Genomic DNA, 19,267 nt, shown 5'->3' with positions numbered 1-19,267 from the left:
TACCCATTGCTGCCCTTCAGCTCACTGACTACAGACAGGTTTCTCACACAAAATGGTTTGTTTGGTTAACCTTTGGTCACCGACCATCGAGCCCAGGCCGTGAAGGTGAAAGCATTGATTCTGAACCACCTGGGGTCCACCATCACCAGCTCAGTGTTGCCTTCCCCATCATTCCTTGTGTCAGTTAATCCATCCTGCCTTGCTCTCCATCACATACCTTCCCTTTTGTTCTCTGTACAGAGTGAATCCTGACTTTACAATCAGAAAATGCTGGAAGTGCTCAGCAAATGATCAGGCAGCATCTGTGGAGTGAGAAACAGAGTTAATGTCTCTGATCAATGACCTTTCAACAGAACTGGTAAATGTTAGAGATGTAACAGGTTTTAAACAAATACAGGGACAGGGAAAGGGGAGACAAGGAAAGAACTAAAGGGACAGTCGGTTGGAGTATCTTGCATCCCAGAGATGGGCAGTGACCCGCTGATTGAAGGTGCTGTCGCTGTTTTCTGTTGGCAGCGGGTGATTGGAGAGTGTGGAGAAAAATCCTGCTGCTTGTCCCAGAGCAGAGAAAATAATTGTTGGGCTTGATTCCCTGTCTGAAATGTAGCTTTGACCGACTGTTAGTAATGGAAGTCGCGCTGCAGGAGCCTTTAATAATCTTACACAAATCAACATTAGTCAGCCCGAATGTGTGGGTTTGAGGGAAGCTTTCTGAACCATCAGGGCTGGAAATAGGAACAAGTGGAAGATTCTGTTGAGTTTTAGACTGTAGAGGGGAAGAGCTAATGTCACATAGCTGAAAGATGTTACATTCAGTTAATATTTAACAACAAAGGTGAATTCTTGTTCACACTTAAATATGTTTTGATAATGTTCCTATTTCTTATGATTGATAATCATCAATCTCTCTTGATAAACCTGGAGCAGACTAACACATCGTTGTTCTGCTATACTCAGCATTTTAATTTTTATCAAATGTTTGTATCACTGAGCTTGGGTTGTGGACTGTAATGTCTTCACTCTTCTCTGGTGATCGTCTCCAGAAAGGCTGAGATAAATAATCATTTGATCTGTAAGATACAGTCACTGTGAGGATGGTAATGGAACAATTTTCTGTCAAAGCTCACTGACACCTGATCACTTACCAAGTGATTATGTAAAAATCCATTTCAAACAATCACAGTCACTGCCAGTGATTCTCTGGCTACAATGAGACAGATAAGAAAGAATCAGGAGTGTGCAATCCCACCCAGCTCGACAAAAGTGGAGAGACATTGGAGGAGGGTGGTTTGTTCAATGATGCCAAAGACTGCAAACTAGCTGAGAAGGACAATGAGAGATAGTTTAATCTCAGTCACATTCATGTCGGATACAATTTGTGACTTTGCTAAGAGCTGTTTCAATACTGTGGCAGGAGCAAAAGTTTAATTGGAGTGATTCAAACATGGAGTCCCAGGGTTTATGGGCATAGATTTGGGAGATGACAAAGATTTTGGAGAGGAAAGGGCAGTTAGAGATGGGCTGGGGGTTAGCAAGGGCATTGGCATCAAGGATGGACTAGTAGACGGGAGGGAAGCAGCAGAGGCAGCTGATCGAATTGTCTCAATCTTAGTGACAAAGAAGCTCCATGAGCTCCTCACACTTGTTAGGGGTGAGGATGGAGGAGACAGCGGAGAGGAAGAGCCCTTCAAAAGGAACTAACTTGTGTTGGAGATATTAAAAAGACTCGACACTGTTTTTAACACAAAGGTAATTTATTTGACCTTTATCGACAATATTAGTCCCCATAACTGGACTGCAGTTTATTGTCACCAAAAAAGAGCCCAAAGAACATAGTTCAGTCCTGGATATGATTAACAGCAAAATCCAACCATTGTCGTTACTTGTGAACTCGCTGGTGTCTCAGCTGTGCAGATAAATAAGCAAACCCCTTCCCACATTCAGAGCATGTAAATGGTCTCTCCCCAGTGTGAACTTGTTGGTGTGTCAGCAGGTTGGATGATTGCTTAAATCTCTTCCCACATTCAGAACAAGTGAACGGCCTCTCCCCAGTATGAACTCGCTGGTGTCTCAGAAGGTTGGATGGGTGAGTGAATCCCTTCCCACACTCAAGGCAGATGAATGGTCGCCCCCCAAGTCTGAACCCGGTGGTGTGTTAGCAGGATAGATAACTGAGTGAATCCCTCCCCGCACTCAGGGGAGGTGAACAGCCATTCCCCAGTGTGAACTCGCTGGTATACAGTGAGTTGAGATGATCGCCTGAACCCAGTCCCACAGTGAGAGCACCTGAAGGGTCTCTCATCAGTGTGAACACATTGATGGCGCATCAGTTCCATGGAGCCTTTATAGCACTTCCCGCAGTCCGGACATTTAAAAGGTCTCTCCTCAGTGTGAACCCGCTGGTGTGTCCACAGGTTGGATGACTGAATGAATCCCTTCCCACACTCAGAGCAGGTGAATGGCCTTTCCCCAGAGTGAACTCGCTGGTGTATCAGCAGATAGGATGAACGAGTGAATCCCTTCCCACACTTGGAGCAGGTGAACGGTTTCTCCCCAGTGTGAGTGTGCCAATGACTTTCCAGGTCAGACGGGGATTTGAATCCCTTCCCACAATCCCCACATTTCCACGGTTTCATCCCATTGTGACGGCATTTATGTTTTGACAGGTCAGATGATCGGCTGAAGCCTCGTCCACACACAGAACACGTATACGGTCTCCCTCCATTGTGAACGGTGCTTTTTCCTTCCATGTTCAAAATCCGATGATACTTAGGTTACAATAAATTGGGCGACTCTGTCAGATCCTGATGTGATGTTTGGTTTGAGTTGCCCGACTGCAAATCCTCTCCTCCCAATTCCCTGTGAAATTTATTTAAAACAGAAAAAGGGAGTGAGAGAACACCCACAAAAACACAAAGGCAGGTTGTGAAATTGAGCTGAATGAATGTGGTAATTTATGGGGCTGGCACAAGGAAAAAGTGACCATGAAAACTGCTGGATTATCAAAATATCCAACTGGTTCACGAATGTCCTTCAGAAACATAGAAACTAGGAGCAGGAGTAGGCCATTCGGCCCTTCAAGCCTGCTCCGCCATTCAATATGATCATGACTGTTCCTTTATCTCAATGCCTCTATACCCCTTGATGTCCCTAATATCCAAAAAATGATCAATTTCTTTCTTGAATAAACTCAGTGACCCAGCCCCACAGGCTTCTGTTACCTCATCAAAAACCTTAAGCAACTTAATTAAACGTGACTTTACCTTAACAAATCCATCCTGGCTTTCTTTAATTAACCCACATTTGCTCAAGTTACTATTAAATATGTCCTGAATTACCATTTCTGGAAGCTTCCCCAGCACCGAGATTAAACTGACTGCTCTGTAGTTGCTGGGCTTCTCTTTACACCTTTTCTGAACAAAGGTGTAACATTTGCAATTCGCCAGTCCCTGTGTCAGCAACTCTGAGTCTCAGGAAGACTGGAAAATTATGGCCAGCGCTTCCACAATGTCCACTCTCATTTCCCCTCAGTATCCTTGGATGCATCTCATCCAGTCCCGGGGCTTTGTCAACTTTATCAGACAGCCGATCCAATATCTCCTCCTTATCAATTTTAAACCCTACAAGGGTTTGAACAATCTCCTCTTTTACAATCACCTGTACAGAATATTTTCCCTTGATAAAGGCATATGCAAAATATTCATTTAATACCTCATCCATGCCCACTGCTTCCATGTGTAAGTCATCTTTTTGGTCCTTAATTGCCCCACTCCTCCTTGTAACACCCTTTTACTGTTTATATGCCCATAGAAGACTTCTTGATTTATTTCCATGTTAGCTTTCAGTCTCTTTTCATGATCTCTCTCTGCTTCTTGTATTTGGTTTTCCAAATCCCTCTGAACCTTCTCTATTCAGCCTGCTTCTTGGTTTTATTATCCGGCTGACATGTGTCATAAGCACACTTTTTCTCCTTTATCTCAATCTCTATCTCTTTTCTCACCGGGGGAGCTGTGGATTTGTTTACTGTACCTTTCCCCTTCATGGGAATATGTCTTTGTGTCAGAATTATCTCTTCTTTAAAGGCAGTACATTGCTCAGTTACAGTTTCACCTGCCAGCCTTTGATTCATAAGACTATAAGACGTAGGAGCAGAAGTAGGCCATTCGGCCCATCGAATCTGCTCCGCCATTCAATGAGATGAGGCTGATGAGAATCCTCAACTCCACTTTCCTGCCTTTTCTCCATAACCATTGATACCCTTACTGATTAAAAATCTGTCTATCTCAGCCTTGAATATACTTAACAACCCAACCTCTGCAGCCCTCTGCGATAAAGAGTTCCACAGATTCACTATCCTCTGAGAGAAGAAATTCCTCCTCATCTCTGTCTTAAATGGGCAACCCTCTGAGATTATGCCCCCTGGTCCTAGACTCTCTCACAAGGGGAAACAACCTCTCAGCATCTAACTTGTCAAGAGCCCTAAGAATCTTATATGTTTCAATAAGGTCATCTCTCATTCTTCGAAACTCCAATGAGTACAGGCACAACCTACTCAATCTCTTCTCATAAGAAAATCCCTCCATACCCGGGATCAACCTAGTGAATATTCTCTGGACTGCCTCCAATGCCAGCATATCTTTCCTTAGATAAAGGGACAAAGATTGGGAAACTTTTAAAGATCAACAAAGGGTTACTAAAAAAATAATAAAAAGAGCAAAGGTAAATTATGAAAGAAAACTAGTGCAAAACGTAAAAACTGATAGCAAAAGCTTCTACAAGTACATAAAAGGATAGAGAGTAGCTAAAGTGAATGTTGGTCCCTTGGAGGGTGAGACTGGGACGTTAATAGTGGGGAATGCAGAAATAGCAGAGACGCTTAATCAATATTTTGCCTCAGTTTTCACAGTGGAGAACACTAGTACCACCCCAATACTACAGGTAGTGCAGAGGGTATAGAGAAAGAGGAACTTAGAACAATCACCATCACTAGAGAAAAAGTACTGAGCAAACTATTGGGATTAAATGATGACAAGTCCCCAGGAGCTGAAGGCCTACATCCCAGGGTCTTAAAGGAAGTGGCAGTGGAGATAGTGGGTGCATTGGCTATAATATTCCAAAATTCCCTGGATTCTGGAAAGGTTTCAGTGGTTGGAAAAATGCCAATATAATGCCCTTATTCAAGAAAAGGTGGTTGGGGGGGGTGGATGCAGAAAGTAGGAAGCTATAAACCAGATAGTTTAACCTCTGTCATTGGGAAATTGTTGGAATCCATTATTAAGGAAGTACTAATGGGGTATTTGGAAAGTCAAAATGCAATCCATCAGAGTCAGCATGGTTTTATGAAGAGTAAATGGTGTTTTGACTAATTTGCTAGAGTTCTTTGAAGATGTGACAAGCAAAGTGGATAATGGGGATCCTGTAGATGTAGTATATCTGGACTTCCAGAAGGCCTTTGATAAGGTGCTGCACAAAAGATTAATACACAAGTTAAGATCACACGGAGTTAGGGATAATATATTACCTTGGATAGAGGATTGGCTAACCAACAGAAAGCAGAGAGTTGGGATAAATGGGTCTTTTTCTGGATGGCAAGCTGTAACTAATGAGGTGCCACAGGGTTCAGTCCTTGGGCCCCAACTATTTACAACCTATATTAATGACTTGGATTCAGGAGTAGAAGGTACAATAGTTAAATTTGCAGATGACACCAAAATAGGTGGGAAAGTAAGTTGCAATGAAGAAATAAGAAATTTACAAATGGATATGGACAGGTTAGGTGAATGGGCCAGAATTTGGCAGATGGAGTTTAAGACCATAAGACATAGAGCAGAAATTAGGCCAATCGGCCCATCGAGTCTGCTCTGCCATTCAATCATGGCTGATAAGTTTCTCAACCCCATTCTCCTGCCTTCTCCCCGTAACCTTTGATCCCCTTACCAATCAAGAACCTATCTATCTCAGTCTTAAATACACTCAATGATCTGGCCTCCACAGCCTTCTGTGGCAATGAATTCCATAGATTCACCACTCTCTGGCTAAAGAAGTTTCTCCTCATCTCTGTGGATAAGTGTAACGTTATCGATTTTGGTCAGAAGAATAAAAAGGCGACTTATTATTTAAACGGGGAGAAACTTCAGAATGCTTCAGTGCAGGTGGATTTGAATATCCTCGTGCATGAATCGCTGAAAGCTAGTGTGCAGGTACAGCAGGTAATAAGGAAGCCAAATGGAATTTTGGCATTTATTGCTAAGGGAATAGAGTATAAAAATAGGGAAGTGTTGTTGCAACTGTACAAGGCATTGGTGAGACCGCACCTGGAGAACTGTGCACAGTTTTGGTTCCCTTACTTGGGAAAGGATGTCGTTGCATTGGAGGCAGTTCAGAAGAATTTAACTAGATTGATTCCAGAGATGCGGGGCTTGTCTTATGAGGAAAGACTGAGCAGTTTAGGCCTATACTCGCTAGAGTTTAGAAGGATGAGAGGAGATCTAATTGAGGTGTATAAGATGCCAAAGTAGATGTGGAGCGAATGCTTCCCCTTGTGGGGCATTCTAGAATTAGAGGCCATAGTTTTAGGATAAGGGGTGGTAGATTTAAACCAGAGATGAGGAGGAATTACTTTTTTCAAAGGGTCGTGAATCTGTGGAATTCACTACCTCAGAGTGCAGTAGATGCAGGGATGCTGAATAAATTTAAGGAGGTGATAGACAGATGTTTAATTAGCAACGTGTTGAAAGGTTCTGGGGAGAGGGCAGGAAATTGGAGTTGAGGCTGAAATGAGATCAGCCATAATCATAATGAATGGCAGGGCAGGCTAGAGGGGCTGAATTGCCTACTCCTGCTCCTAGTTCTTATGAAAACTGTTCACAATATTCCAGGTGTGATCTAACTAGTGCCTTGTATAGTTTTAGCAATACTTCCCTATTTTTATAATCCAGTTTCTTTGAAATTCCAACTTACCTTGGTCAGATCTTTTATTACCCCACTGAAGTTGGCTTTCCCCCAGTTAATTATTCCTACTCTTACTTGAAATCTTTGCACACAGGCAGAACAGATAAACCGTATACCTTCCATATTAAAAGTTTGATGATATTCAGGTCCTGACGAATCACATGACTCTGTCAGATCTTGATGTGATGTTTGGTTTGAGTTTCCCGTCCGTCAATCCTCTGCCTCTAATACCCTGGAAAAGAAATTTCCAAAATCCATGAGTTTCAGTCCAGGACAGGCATTCAGAGGAGACAAATATTTCTCTTGGCTTGTGTTTGCTGCGTGTAAATTCTCCGCTTCTAAACTCCGGCAAAGGAGTTTCAAAAACCCATCCCTGTCAGTCCAGGATAGAAATTCACAACATTCCTCCAGCGGGCAGGGACCGAGGATCGCGCATGGGCGTTGCTGCACATTGCCCCCTAGAAAGATGGCGTCAGCGCATGCCCATTGCTCACGATAGCAGCACAACTGCACATTGCCCCCACATACAAATGGCGGCCATTTACTCGGGCCTCTCTCCAAAGGCAGAGCGGGCCCCACCTGCCGCCGCCTCGTTCGATGCGACCACAGAACCAGTAGCTTCTTATTCACGGTTTCAGGCTTCCACTGGGTGTTCATTAAGCTCCCCACCAACTGCACCGCTTCCATTCCTCCTCACTCACCGGCTCCCTGCACTTGCCTGTACTCGGCCATTTCTCAGTCTTTCGAACGGCTACGGGCGGTGCTGCGCATGCTCTAGTTTGAACTCACATTGCGCATGTTCCTACACTGCCCGGTACCGCGCCTGCGAAAGGATCTCCTCTTGTGAGGATAATTGGACGATAAATGCGGGACGGGCCAGCGCCGCCCACATCCCGTGAATGAATTAAAAAATGCGGTACATACTGTCCCGCGGCGAATGCTGGGTAAACCTGCCGCCATTGAACCGTGATTTTGTTCAATCGAAACTTATGTTTTGTGATCTGATGCTGAATGGAGCCACAGGGCCAAGATATAAAATTATTAAGTCAATTAATACGGCAACCAAAGGGTACTGGCCCTCCGCCAATGTTCCGTCCCGGGTATAATTAACAGCAGAACAAACCCCTATTGTTAGATGTGAAGTCACTGGAGTCTCAGTCGGCAGTGTGAACAAGTGACTTTCCTTCCCATGCAAAGAACATTCAAACTCCGTGTTGTCAGTAGGAATGTAGCAATTTTAGATCAAAGCCTCCGAGCATTTAAATCTGGAGTGTTAACAGGAGGGCAAAGGGAGTAAATCCCTTGGCACGAATGCAGTATCTGCATGGTCTCTCTCAAGTCTAACTGTGTTGTTGTGTCAGCGAATATGATAGCCAAGTGAATAATTTCCACTTCTTCTGAAGAAGTCATATGGACTCAAAACGTTAACCCTATTTCTCTCTCCACAGCCAGATCTGCTGAGTTTGTCCAGCATTTCTTGTTTTTATTTCAGATTTCCAGCATCTGCAGAATTTCAGTAGTGTCCAAGACTTCCCACATATTACAGCACATGCATTCCACATGACTGAGCTGCCCTGGCATGTCATAACTTTATTTTACATTGGTTTACTTACATTAATTCACGTTAATGGCCATGATCTCCTCTTATTCCTAGTGTTTCTTACTCAAATCCAAGTAGCTACTTCTTCAAAAGTAATAGGTGTCTCTAATTTAAGGCTGTTTGAAGACACTGCCTAACAAGCAATTTCTTATGAACCAATGAACTTACTGTTTTCCCGAGGTTTACACCCAGGCATATTTCTGCTCAGCTGCTCCTGTTCCCAACTTAGAATAATTCCTATGTAAACCACACCTCTTTCCCCATACACAGAATTCCCATGTGACCCTAATTCACTGCTCACTTGGTCTCCGTCTCACTCTGACACAGTCACCTGTCTCCTAGCACACTCCTTACTGACTTTGTGGTTTGAAAAGCCTGTCTCTTTTTTCGACCTCTGATGAATCACTAGCTAGCTTAGCTTCCTGCAACAGTAATCAACACCATTTGAACCAAATGCTTTCAGGTGATTGACAGATAGCTGCTACTGCAGGCATTTCCCTACTTAACAAGCTAACCTAATTTACTTATGTCAGGTCTTGATTCTTAATCTATAGTTAAACCTGAAAAGGACTTACCAGAACTTACTACGTGAGCCTAGTTCACCACTCACTCAGTCTCCATCTCACTCTGGCACAGTTGCCTGTCTCTTTGCATGCACCTTACTGCTTAAATGCCTACATGACAAAACAGTTTGTGGTGCATGGCCTCAGGGTGAGGTAAAGATATATTCATGAATTATTACACCACAGAATGAGGCTATTTGGCTCTCTGTAATAGCATTGGGTGAAACAAAGAAACAGAAGATGCGCCTGGAGGACCTGTCAATGGCAGAAGGATGAACAAGTGCCATCTGAAAACAAAAAAGAAACAGTAAACGAGAAAAAAAACAAATACAAAGGAAAACAAAAAGGGGGCCGCAGTTGCAGTGAAAATTGTTGAAATCAGTCTGATTGTGAAGGTTGTAAAAAGCCCAGTCAAAAGATGAGGTGCTGTTCATCGAGTGTATCTTGAGCTGCTTTTGAACATTGCTGGAGGCCGGGGACCGGGAAGTCAGCATTAAGATCCGGGTCACAGGTCATTTCAATTCTCCACTTTGGCATTGTAGATTAGTTGGTTCACATCCCTGTGAAGTGAACATAGATGCTTAACATCAAACATTTCTATCCAAACAAACATCTACTCAAACACTACCTCTCTTAATAAATTTCCACCCAACATACACTCACCAATGACACTGGCAGTTTGATACTTGCTGCCTAGCAATTGGTTTCAGGCATGTCTGACTTTCCTGAGCCTTAACCCCCTATTAAGTGGAATGCTGAAGAGGGTGCAATGACTCACACTCTGCTGAGTGTAATTCCTAGAATACAAATCAACTGTGGTCAAAGGAGAAGGAAGCTGTGGGTTTCCAGCTCTGTCAGTCCTCCTATTGTCTCAGACAGGATTACAATTGGAGACATGCAGCCAGCTGTCTGAACCCGCCAGCCTGGGCTCGCCTGAATTGGTGAATAGGAATAAAGTGAACGTCTATTTACATGGTCAGACCTTTAAAAAATGTACCTTAATTTTCTTGCCTGCGGGTTGTGCCGATAGATTCCCTGCAGCGTGTGCTCAGGTTCACAAAACCAAACCCCAGGAAACCAACCCTACCACATGCACCACATACATACGAATAAAGCACAATCTGTAACAGGCCTATAGGAGGCAACACCAGAGGGCTCGCTCTGGATTTGAAGCCAGGACTGCTCACATACTCTTTGTGAGAATCACTCAAAATGAGAATCACCTTCCTAAACCAACGAACTGGCAGAAGTAGGAAAGCTCAACCAAAACATAATTTAATTGCCATCCAAAGTAGCTCAGGCATCTCCAGCAAAAGCTGAAATTGCTGGAAAAACTCAGCACATCAGACGGTATCTGTGCACAGGGAAACAAAGCTCATCTTCAATTCCATGTCTTTCATCTTTGTTCCAGAACATCCAGGAAGGAAGCCATCATTGTTTTACGCTCATCACCATTCATTGTCACACATTGGGTTGTGAATGGGTTCTTAAAGTGCCAAGGGAATATCTGCCCAACATTGCCAGCTCTGCTGTTTCAACGCAGGGTCATTCTGTGTGTGAAGTAAACATGATAACCATTATACAACACAAACATTGTGCAGCGCTAAGGCGAATGACCGAGAATGCCAAACAGTGCAGTCTCGTTGCACTTCAGAACCTTCTTTTCAGGTTGGAAAGACGTAGCTAGTGGAAAGACACAAGGATTAGTCCTAGGCCCTCAATTATTTACTATCTATATAAATGACTTGGAGGCAGGGGAGAGTGCAATGTATCCAAATTTTCTGTGGATATAAAAATAGGTGGGAGGGCATGTTGTGATGAGGGCATAAGGAATCTGCAAGGGGATATGGACAGGTTGAGTGGGTGGGCAAAAACTTGGCAGATGGAGTTTAATGTAGGAAAGTGTGAGGTCGTGCAATTTGATAGGAAGAGTCAAAATGCAGGTTATTATTTAAATGGAGAGAGACTCCAAAAAAGTGCAGCACACAGGGATCTAGGTGTTCTTGTGCATGAAACACAAAAAGTTACCATGCAGGTCCAGGACGTAATTAAGAAGGCAAATGGAATTTTGGCCTGTATTACTAGTGGGTTGGAATTTAAAATTAGGGAAGTCTTGTTACAGGCTGTTGCTGAGGTCGCACCTAGAGTACTGTCTACAGTTTTGGTCCCCGTATTTAAGAAAGGATATACTGGCATTGCAGGCAGTTCAAAAGAGATTCACAAGACTGATTCCTGGGATGAAGGGGTTGAGTTATCAAGAACAGCTAAACAGGCTAGGCCTTTATTCATTAGAGTTCAGAAGAATGAAGGGTGATCTTATTGAAACGTACAAAATTCTGAAGGGGTTTGACAGGGTAGATGTTGATAAGATGTTTCCACTAGTGGGGGAATCTCGAAAAAGGGGACATAGTTACAGAATAAGGGGACATTCATTTAAAACTGAAACGTGAAGGAATTTCTTCTCTCAGAGGGAAATAAATGTCTGGAATTTTCTACCCCTGAGAATTGTGGAGGCTAGATCACTGAAAGTATTTAAAGCACAGGTAGGTAGATTTTTGAAATATTGGGGAGTTGAGGGCTATGAGGAGCTGGCACGAAAGAGGATTTGAGGCCTGGGGCAGATCATCCATTATCTTATTGAATGGTTAGGCAGGCTTGAGGGGCCGAATGGCCTACTCCTGCTCCTATTTCTTATGTTCCTTGTGGAAGTACAATTCGGCAGAAAAGCATCGCCATGTGGCAGAGAAATTGATCTAACATTCGAATCACAAAATATCATACCTGATTAGGAGGCAATTCTCTTCCAGAGAGTCAGCATGGACACATCGGGCCAAATGACCTGCTTCTGTAGCCATCTATGATTTTATATGAACAACAGGGGTGTGTGCCTGTGGGACCTGTCAGTGTGGCCGAGTACTTAAGGCTGTAGACTTTAAATTCATTGGGGTTTCACCACTAGATTTTAATCCTGAAAGAAGCACTTCTCAATATTCCTGATTTTAACCAAGTGCCGGCAGAATTAATTATCAGTTAAATGGAATTTAAAAAATCATCCAAACACTCCAGCGTTTTTTCTTGTTTCCGTTCATCGGCAAGCATTCAACAAATTTCGAGTCGGAAATGTCACAGAAATGAAGCAGGCTGGTGAAACCCTTGTCTCTGCTCAGGTCTCTGTCACTCTCGGTCTATATATCTGTGTGTCCTCTTTTGAGATTGCCAATGTTGTTCAGCTCCCCACTTTCACAAATCCAAACTTCATTCACATTAGTTGTGTAGTTTCATACCAGAAAGGAAGAGAGGAAAAAAACAACAGGACTTTTTGAATTTATTCACAGGATGTGGGCTTCGTTGGCTGGGCCAGCATTTATTGCCCATCCCTAGTTGCCCTTGAGAAGGTGATGGTGAGCTGCCTTCTGGAACCACAGCAGTCTATGTGGTGTAGGTACACCCACAGTGCTGTTAGGAAGGGAGTTCCAGGATTTTGACGCAGCGACAGTGAAAACAGCGATGTATTTCCAAGTCAGGATGGTGAGTGTCTTGGAGGGGAACTTGCAGGTGGCGGTGTTCCCATCTATCTGCTGCCCTTGTCCTTCTAGATGGTAGTGGTTGTGGGTTTGGAAGGTGTTGTCTAAGGAGTCTTGGTGAATTCCTGCAGTGCATCTTGTAGATGGTACGCACTGCTGCTACTGTGCATCGGTAGTGGAGGGAGTGAACGTTTGTGGATGTGGTGCCAATCAAGCGGACTGCTTTGCCCTGGATGGTGTCCAGCTTATTCAGAGTGTACAGAGCTACACTCATCCAGGCAAGTGGGGAGTATTCCATCACAGTCCTGACTTGTGCCTTGTAGATGGTAGACAGGAGGTGAGTTACCCATGGCAGGATTCGTAGCTTCTGACCTGCTCTTGTAGCTGCAGTGGCTCATCCGGTTCAGTTTCTGGTCTCTGGTAACCCCCCGGGATGTTGGTAGTGGGGGATTCAGTGATGGAAATGCCATTGAATGTCAAGGAGCAATGGTTAGGTCCTCTTTGTTGGAAATGGTTATTGCCTGGCGCTTGTGTGGCACTAATGTTACTTGCCACTTGTCAGCCCAAGTCTGAATATTGTCCAGGCCTTGTTGCATTTGGACATGGACTGCATCAGTATCTGAGGAGTCGTGAATGGTGCTGACCATTGTGCAATCATCAGTGAATATCCCTACTTATGACCTTATGATGGAAGGAAGGTCATTAATGAGGCAGCTGAAGATGGTTGGTCCTAGGACACTATCCTGAGGAACTCCTGAGATGACTGACATCCAAGAACCACAACCATATTCCTTTGTGCTAGGTATGACTCCAACCAGCAGAGAGTTTTCCCCCTGATTCTCATTGACTCCAGTTTTGTTAGGGCTCCTCGATGCCTCACTCGGTCAAATGCAGCCTTGATGTCAAGGGCAGTCACTCTCACCTCAGGAGTTCAGCTCTATTGTTGATGTTTGAATAAAGGCTGTAATGAGGTCAGGAGCTGAGTGGCCCTGGCAGAACCAAAACTGGGCTTCAGTGAGCCGGTTACTGCTAAGCAAGTGCCGCTTGTTTGCACTGTTGCTGGCCCCTTCCATTACTTTACTGATGATCGAGAGTAGGCTGATGTGTGGTTGTGTGGTAATTGGCCGGGTTGGATTTGTCCTGCTTTTTGTGCACAGGACATACCTGGGCAATTTTCCACGTAGCTGGGTAGATGCCAGTATTGTAGCTGTACTGGAACAGCTTGGCTAGGGGCGTGGCAAGTTCTAGAGCATAAGTCTTCAGTACTATCGCCAGAGTGTTGTCAGGGCCCATAGCCTTTGCACCATCCAGTGCCTTGAGCTGTTTCTTGATATCACGCGGAGTGAATTTAATTGGATGAAGACTGGCATCTGTGATGCTGGGGACCTTCGGAGGAGGCCGAGTTGGATGATGGTTGTAGCAAATGCTTCAGCCTGATCTTTTGCCATGATGTGCTGGGCTCTCCCATTATTGAGGATGGGCGTATTTGTGGAGCCCCCTCCTCTAATTAGCTGTTTAATTTCCCACTACCATTCAGGACTGGATGTGGCTGGTCTGCAGAGCTTAGCTCTGATCCATTGAAACAATGTACAAACAATTAAAGGGCTGACTTAAAGGAATAACTGGGCAAAAAGGGAATGTCACCATTAGAACAAGGAGAGTCCCTGGTTTCAATAAATGAACCGGCAGAAGGGTTAGGACTGGTCAGGGAGAAGGTAAATACTGTCATCATTCAGAACAACACAAACTGTAAAGGAACAACTGACCTCAGAGGCAATCTCTTGTATTTGTGAAGGGGTTGTGTTGAATCAGGTTTAAAGGGATCAAATGATATATGTTTTCTATATTGGACAATCACATCGGAACAGGAGAAGGCCATTCAGCCCATCGAGCCTGCTTCACCATTCAGTATGATCATGGCTGATTGAACACTTCAATGCCTTTTGCCCACATTATCCCATAACACTTTATGTCATTGTTAATCAGGAATCTATTAATCTCTACCTAGCATACTCATATTAAAACCTAGAATTCAGATGAGGATATGGATTGGTGTTAGGTGGGAAGATCTGGATCAGTGAATTACTCCAGGAAGCCTTAAAATCAGACTGACTGTATTTCAGAACTGACCCCTGTGAGAGCAGCTATTGATTGATAAGACTGATGGAAGTATTTAAAGGGGAGACCACAGGCATGTTGGCAGATGACGCACACTAGGAATTCATGAACAATCAGAGGATAATAGTGAGGGGAAAGGAACAGATCTAGAAAGCAGCAGATTCTTCATGTTATTCCAGGAGAAGTGGGGCCTGATTGTGTAGATGTCAGGTTGTACACAGCACACACTCTCATGGGGACATTTCCTGTCCGATCAAGCTGTTTGGACCATCCAATTCCAACCTTTCTCTGAACCTTAAATCCACATTGAAGAACATCTGGCAGAGAAGTAACAACAAACCAGTGTTACTGAGTGAATCACAGAATCACAGTGCAGAAGAGGCCCTTTGGTCCATTGAGTCTGCACCGACATGTGAGAAACACCTGACCTATCTACCTAATCCCATTTACCAGCACTTGGCCTATAGCCTTGAATGTTATGACGTGCCAAGTGCTTATCCAGGTACTTTTTAAAGGATGTGAGGCAACCCGCCTCCAGCACCCTCCCAGACAGCGCATTCCAGACCGTCACCACCCTCTGGGTAAAAAAGTTTTTCCTCATATCGCCCCTAAACCTCCTGCCCCTCACCTAAAACTTGTGTCCCCTCATGACTGACCCTTCAACTAAGTGGAACAGCTGCTCCCTATCCACCCTGTCCATGCCCCTCATAATCTTGTACACAGCGATCAGGTCGCCCCTCAGTCTTCTCTGTTCCAACGAAAACAACCCAAGTCTATCCATCCTCTCTTCATAACATAAATGTTTCATCCCAGACAACATCCTGGTGAATCTCCTCTGCACCCTCTCCAGTGCAATCACATCCTTCCTATAATGTGGCGACCAGAACTGCACACAGTGCTCCAGCTGTTGCCTCACCAAGGTTCTATTCAATTCCAACATGACCTCCCTACTTTTGTAATCTATGCCTCGATTGATAAAGGCAAGTGTCCCATATTTTTCACCACCCCACTAACATGCCCCTCCGCCTTCAGATATCTATGCACACACACGCCAAGGTCCCTTTGTCCCTCAGAACATGCTAGTGTTATGCCGTTCATTGAATACTTCCTTGTCAAATTACTCCTTCTAAAGTGTATCATCTCACACTTTTCAGGGTTAAATTCCACCTGCCACTTATCTGCCCATTTGACCATTCCGTCTATATCTTCCTGTAGCCCAAGACACTCAACTTCACTGTTAACCACCTGGCCAACTTTGTGTCATCCGCAAACTTACTAATCCTACCCCCCACATAGTCATCTATGTCATTTATATAAATGACAAATAATAGGGGACCCAGCACAGATCCCTGTGGTAAGCCATAGGACACTGGCTTCCAGTCACTAAAGCATCATTCAGTCATCACCCTCTGTCTCCTACAACTAAACCAGAGTGGTCTATTGTCACTGTGGATAATCAGCCCTGGTGGGGGATGGTACACAATTCAGGCCTTGTCTTGGGACTATACAATCCTGGTATGATTGCAGCCTCTACTTTCCTCCTGATGTCACAAATGATTTTAATTCCCTTTATATCGATGACCTGGTTGATCAGGAGAATTCTAAGACAGTTTATAAGGAGAAAGAATAGAATGGAAATGTTTGCACTGACCAAGAAATAAGCTTTGAAGCTACAAAAGGAAGTTGGGCCCGGAGGTGAGGAATGTAGGTGGATGGGGAAGACACAAATCATTTTAGTAACTTTCTTCAATATTTCTCAATAGTAAGCGCGTTCTGAATAGTAAGGAAGAGAAGCGCGAGAGGAGCCGGGAGTTAGGGGAGCGAGAGGAGTCGGGAGTTGAAGAGAAAGGCGGTAGGAGTCGGGAGTTGAAAAAGGGCGCGAGAGCAGCCGGCAGTTGAAAAGGGGCGCGAGAGGAGCTGGCAGTTGAAGAGAAGCGCGAGAGGAGCCGGCAGTTGAAGAGAAGCGCGAGAACAGCCGGCAGTTGAAGAGAAGCGCGAGAGCAGCCGGCAGTTGAAGATGGGCGCGATAGGAGTCGGGAGTTGAAAAGGAGCGCGAGAGGAGTCGGGAGTTGAAGAGGGGCGCGGGAGGAGCCGGCAGTTGAAGAGAAGCGCGATAGGAGTCGGGAGTTGAAGAGAAGCGCGAGAGGAGCCGGCAGTTGAAGAGAAGCGCTGGAGGAGGTGTTAGAAGGAGAAGATTTGCATTAGGGAAACTGAGACCAAACATCACATCAGGATCTGACGGAGTCGCCCAATTTATAGTAACTTGGTTATCATTGGATTTTGAACATGGAAGTAAAAAGAACCGTTCACAGTGGGAAGAAACTTTACATGTGTTCTGTGTGTGGACCAGGCTTCAGCCCATCATCTGGCCTGTCAAGACACAAGCGCAAATACACGGGGAGAAACCATGGAAATGTGGGGGCTGTGAGGAAGCACTTAGTTACCCATCTGAACTGGAAACTCATCGACACATTCACGCTGGAGAGAAACCATTCATCTGCTCCATCTGTGGGAAGGATTTATTCGATCATCGAACTTGCTGACCCACCAGCAAGTTCACACTGTCTGGACTGTGGGAATTGCTTTAAAAGTTCTGGGGGACTGATGTCCCATCAACGTGTTCATACTAATGAGAGAATGTTTGGGTGCTTTCACTGCAGGACTGGGTTCAAGTGATCATCTCAACTCATTGTACACCAGTGACTTCACACTGTGGAGAGGCCGTTCACCTGCTGTAAATGTGGGAAAGGATTCACTCAAACATCCACCCTGCTGAAACACCAGTGAGTTCACACTGATGAGAGACCTTTTAAATGCCCAGACTGCGGGATGTGCTGTAAAACTTCCTGGGAATTGATGTCCCATCAACGTATTCACACTGACGAGAGGCCGTTCAGGTGCTCTCACTGCGGGACTGGGTTCAGGAAATCATCTCAACTCACTGTACACCAACGAATTCACACCGGGGAGAAGCTATTCACCTGCTCCGAGTGTGGGAAAGGATTCACTCAATCATCCCACCTGCTGAAACATCAGCAAGTTCACGAGTAACTACAGTGATTAGATTTTGCTGTTCATCACATCCAGGACTGAGCCATGTTCAGTGGTGTCTGTTCCTATTCATGGTGAGTAAACCCCTGACCAGTTATAGGGGAAAATATTGTTGACAGGAGAAAAATAAATCAGCTTTGTACTAAACATGCAGTGTGTTGAATTTTTTTTGTTCATTCATGGGATGTGGGCCTCGCTGGCTAGGCTAGCATTTATTGCCCATCCCTAATTGCCCTTGGGAAGGTGGTGGTGAGCTGCCTTCTTGAACTGCTGCAGTCCATGTGGTGTAGGTCTAGGTTCATTCCTAGTTACAATGCTTTGATACAACTGAATGCCTTGCTAGGCCATTTAAAAATAAACCACGGTGCTTTGGGTCTGGAGTTACTAGTAGGCCAGACCAGGTAGGGACGGCAGATTTCCTTCCCTAAAGGGAATTAGTGAACTAGATGGGTTTTTACAACCATCGACAATGGTTTTATGGTCATCATTAAACTTTTCGTTCCAGATTTTTATTGAATTTACATTTCACCATATGCCTTGGTGGGATTTGAACCCAGGTCCCCAGAACATTACCAGGGGCTCTCAGGATTATTCATCCAGTGAAGATACCACAACATCAGCACCTCCTGCTTTAAAAATAAGTTAATTCCTTTTGAAAGGCTCTCCCTCTCCTCTGTCTCCTCCATCCTTACCAACAACAAGTGTGAGGAGATCATGGAGCTTCTTTGTCACTAAGATTGAGACAATTCAATCAGCTGCCTCTGCTGCTTCCAAACTGTCTCTAAAGTTCCCCCTTGTCCGAGCCCTGAGCTCACATCTTTCTCCAGTTTCTCTCCTATCTCCCATCATGCCCTGTCAGAGCTCATCTTTTGCAGGAGACCCACCTCCAAGTCCTTCAACTCTATTCCTACCAAACTGCTGACCAGCCATCTTCCCTGTGTTGCTGATATTGTTAACAGTGCTCTCTCTCTCTCTCTCTCCCTTCTGGTTTTGCTCCTCTCACCTTTAAATACACCACTCTCACCCTTCCTGAAAAAAAAACCCTTCATCCCACTTTCCTTGCAAACTACCACACCATCTGCAACCTCCCTTTCCTCTCCAAAGTCCTTGAATTGGTTTTCCCCAAGGATCTATTATTGGATCCTCCTATTTCTCATCTACATGCTGCCACTAGGCGACATCATCCAAAAGCACCATGTTAGTTTGGACTTGCACACTGACAATGCCCAGTTTTACCTCCCTACCATTCCTCCACTGTTACTAAATTATCAAACTGCTTATCTGACATCCAGTAATGGATGAGCAGAAATTTGGTCGAATTAAAAACTGGGAAGACCAAAGCCGTTGCCTTCGGTCACCACTACAAATTCCGTTCTCTAACTACCGAGTACGTTCCTCTCCCTGGGAACTGTCTGAGACTGAACCACACTCTTCACAATCTTGGTGTCATATTTGATCCC

The 19,267-nt window shown here is 44.6% G+C and overlaps 1 protein-coding gene across 7 annotated transcripts in view; it reads right to left on the bottom strand.

Annotated features, from left to right (window-relative positions):
* Positions 1 to 1,741: 1,741 nt before the first annotated feature.
* The window catches only part of LOC144697223 (uncharacterized), a 24,106-nt gene continuing 6,580 nt past the window's right edge, over positions 1,742 to 19,267 (bottom strand). The window contains exons 1-3 of one of the 7 annotated variants that reach the window (XM_078569125.1): positions 7,653 to 7,740; positions 7,068 to 7,183; positions 1,742 to 2,859 (exon numbers count right to left, since the gene is read on the bottom strand). In XM_078569125.1, the coding sequence (XP_078425251.1) occupies positions 2,109 to 2,750 (642 nt within the window). In that variant the 5' untranslated portion in view covers positions 2,751 to 2,859; positions 7,068 to 7,183; positions 7,653 to 7,740 and the 3' untranslated portion in view covers positions 1,742 to 2,108. The other 6 variants (XM_078569127.1, XM_078569128.1, XM_078569124.1 and 3 more) reach the window with 6 other exon arrangements.

The sequence above is a fragment of the Cetorhinus maximus genome, chromosome 23 (assembly GCF_964194155.1).
Source record: "Cetorhinus maximus chromosome 23, sCetMax3.hap1.1, whole genome shotgun sequence".
Lineage (NCBI taxonomy): Eukaryota > Metazoa > Chordata > Chondrichthyes > Lamniformes > Cetorhinidae > Cetorhinus > Cetorhinus maximus.
This window is presented reverse-complemented; position numbering and strand designations above follow the sequence as displayed.